Source organism: Rhagoletis pomonella, unplaced genomic scaffold (genome assembly GCF_013731165.1).
Source record: "Rhagoletis pomonella isolate Grant_MI unplaced genomic scaffold, Rhpom_1.0 Rhpom_scaffold_00001, whole genome shotgun sequence".
In the NCBI taxonomy this organism is placed as follows: Eukaryota; Metazoa; Arthropoda; class Insecta; order Diptera; family Tephritidae; genus Rhagoletis; species Rhagoletis pomonella.
This window is the reverse complement of record NW_023458555.1, coordinates 56200170-56202625: the sequence shown is the minus strand read 5'-3', so window position 1 is coordinate 56202625 and position 2456 is coordinate 56200170. Positions and strand designations below refer to the sequence as shown.

At 36.6% G+C, this 2456-nt stretch overlaps 1 protein-coding gene across 1 annotated transcript; it reads left to right on the top strand.

The window, feature by feature from the left end:
• The first annotated feature begins 1352 nt into the window (after positions 1 to 1352).
• On the top strand, positions 1353 to 2172 carry LOC118746354 (60S ribosomal protein L32). The gene is made up of 3 exons (XM_036480212.1): positions 1353 to 1444; positions 1639 to 1738; positions 1792 to 2172. The coding sequence occupies exons 2-3, from the start codon at positions 1646 to 1648 to the stop codon at positions 2101 to 2103; spliced, it is 405 nt and encodes a 134-aa protein (XP_036336105.1). The 5' UTR covers positions 1353 to 1444; positions 1639 to 1645; the 3' UTR covers positions 2104 to 2172.
• The last annotated feature ends 284 nt before the right edge of the window (positions 2173 to 2456 follow it).

The following is a 2456-nucleotide window of genomic DNA, read 5'->3' as shown; positions in this document are numbered from 1 at the left end:
CCCGGCACGAGTGCAAAATCAACTTTCAAAAACACGCACAAGCCCGCACGTTAAGAACTTTAGTGGGGCCCGGCACGACGGGACACGCCCCAGCCCGAATATAAAGAGCCAACTTTTATTGTATATATGCATATGTACATATGTATTTTTAATTTTGTGTGAATCAATATTTTACATCAAAGATTTTTATAATATCTTTTCTGGGAAGTAGAAAAAGTGGAAGGTATTTTATGTACAGATATGAATGTTAACAAAACTACTAAGTATCATATATTTTCTATCGGTTTCCAAATATTTGTTTTCTCTTATCAAAAGAGTTTTAAATATGTACTATTTTTTTTTATATAAAAACAAAAGCTCATCTAAATTTTTAGTATTAGCAACGGGCTTTTTCGTGCCTTTTCGTGCTTTTATGAAATTTTACTGAACGCCCAGGCCCGTAAATATTCCGGCCCGTACCCGGGGGCTTACGGAGGGGCCCGTCGGGCCCCTGCCAAAAGTCCGGCCCGTGCCCATCTCTATTCCAAACCATCAAATTCAATTTTATGTTTTGCGTAAATTCAAACCAGCTGTTTTCCTGTGGGCAAATTGCTGTTGGCAAAAATTTTAGCTGCGATCCCGTACGAGTCCGGACAAGTCAGAAATAGTCAGAATCAGTCAGATTTTACTGGAAATCGATCCCGTACTCGGTTCTCTGACTATTGAGAGGACAAAAAATAGAGTAAATACGGTTCTCTCTCTGTCAGAAGTTACCAGTTTTAGTCCGAGAATTTTTTGCTGGTAAATTCTGGTAAATGTGTCAAACGATCAGCTGTAGTGTGTTTGGCAACCAAATTGTAAACAAAGAAAAGTGCACTCTGCTAATTCATGTTGAAAAGTATTTAATTACTTGTTTAAGTGAATTCTAATGAATTTGAAAGTATTTTTGGTTATTTACATGTGTGAGCTGTGTGTGTTTACATACAAAATAAGCAAAAATTTACAACCAAAATTTGGAGGTTATGTTGAAGTGGACAGAAGTTACCATTTTTTACTAGAAAGCGATCCCGTACTTTTATTTTTATTTTTTGACAGTTTTCTAGTCCGAGTCCGAGGAATACGGGATTGCACCTTTTTCTAGCAGAAACCAGCAGCTTCCCCTCAAAGTGAAACATCACTTTGCTCTCTCAATTTCCCCTACTTTGCAAGTTTTTTGCGTACGCGAACGCAAAAACCTGAAAGTTTTGGTTAAACATGAACAATTAACAGCTACGCGAACGAAACTAAAATTTGCAGGTTCCTGAATAAACTAGTACTGATTATTTGTTACTATACACAGCTAATATCCGAACCGGAAATGCAACTATCTTGTAATTTGGAAGCACTGAACCCTGATGTCAAAATTGCACAAACTTCAGCCAACTTCGCTATTCTTTCTTTTTGACGTGCTCTTTTAGAAAATTCGGTGTGTAATTTCTAATAAAATCCTAGAATATATATAACATCCCCAATCTAAATAAATTATCATACACATTTTCAAGTTTCTATATATCACAATGTTTTATGTGTGTAAATCTTGTCATAAAATTGACAAATGCTAAAAATTTGTCAGTATAAACAAATTCGTCGCTGATACTAAACTTGAAATTCTCTTCACAGTGTTAAGATGACGATTCGCCCCGCATACAGACCGAAAATTGTGAAGAAGCGCACCAAACACTTCATTCGCCATCAGTCGGATCGCTATGCGAAACTATCGGTATGAAAATACGAATTTAAAATAATAAATGCTAAACCAATTCTTTTACGTAGCACAAATGGCGTAAACCAAAGGGTATAGACAACAGGGTACGTCGCCGTTTCAAGGGCCAGTACCTCATGCCAAACATTGGTTATGGTTCAAACAAACGCACTCGTCATATGCTGCCAACTGGCTTCAAGAAATTCTTAGTGCACAACGTCCGAGAATTAGAAGTGCTGTTAATGCAAAATCGCGAATACTGCGGTGAAATCGCTCATGGTGTATCATCCAAGAAACGGAAGGAAATTGTTGAACGCGCCAAGCAACTGTCAATTCGTCTTACAAATCCAAACAGTCGCTTGCGATCACAGGAGAACGAATAGACTTAAGTTCGTTGGCTGTTCGTTTTGTATTACCTTTAACAAATTAAATGGATACAACTATAAAAGGGATATTTTAGTGAATATATTATAATGTTTACATGAGGAGATTAGTTGAGTCAAATCTTGACTGAAAGGCCGTTTACGCCAGGCCTGAAACTTCGCCTAATGAGGCCTGTAACACAAAGTTCACAATTGTACCAAGTCTTACAAATTATTAGTGTAGCTACAAGTTCTATAATTTTTTGTAACAATATTATATTATACACTTGTAGCTATCAGCGAAATATTTTACACTTGTAAATGTAGTTTCTACAAGCATTTGTAGATGCATTTCGATTTGCACTTTAATATAC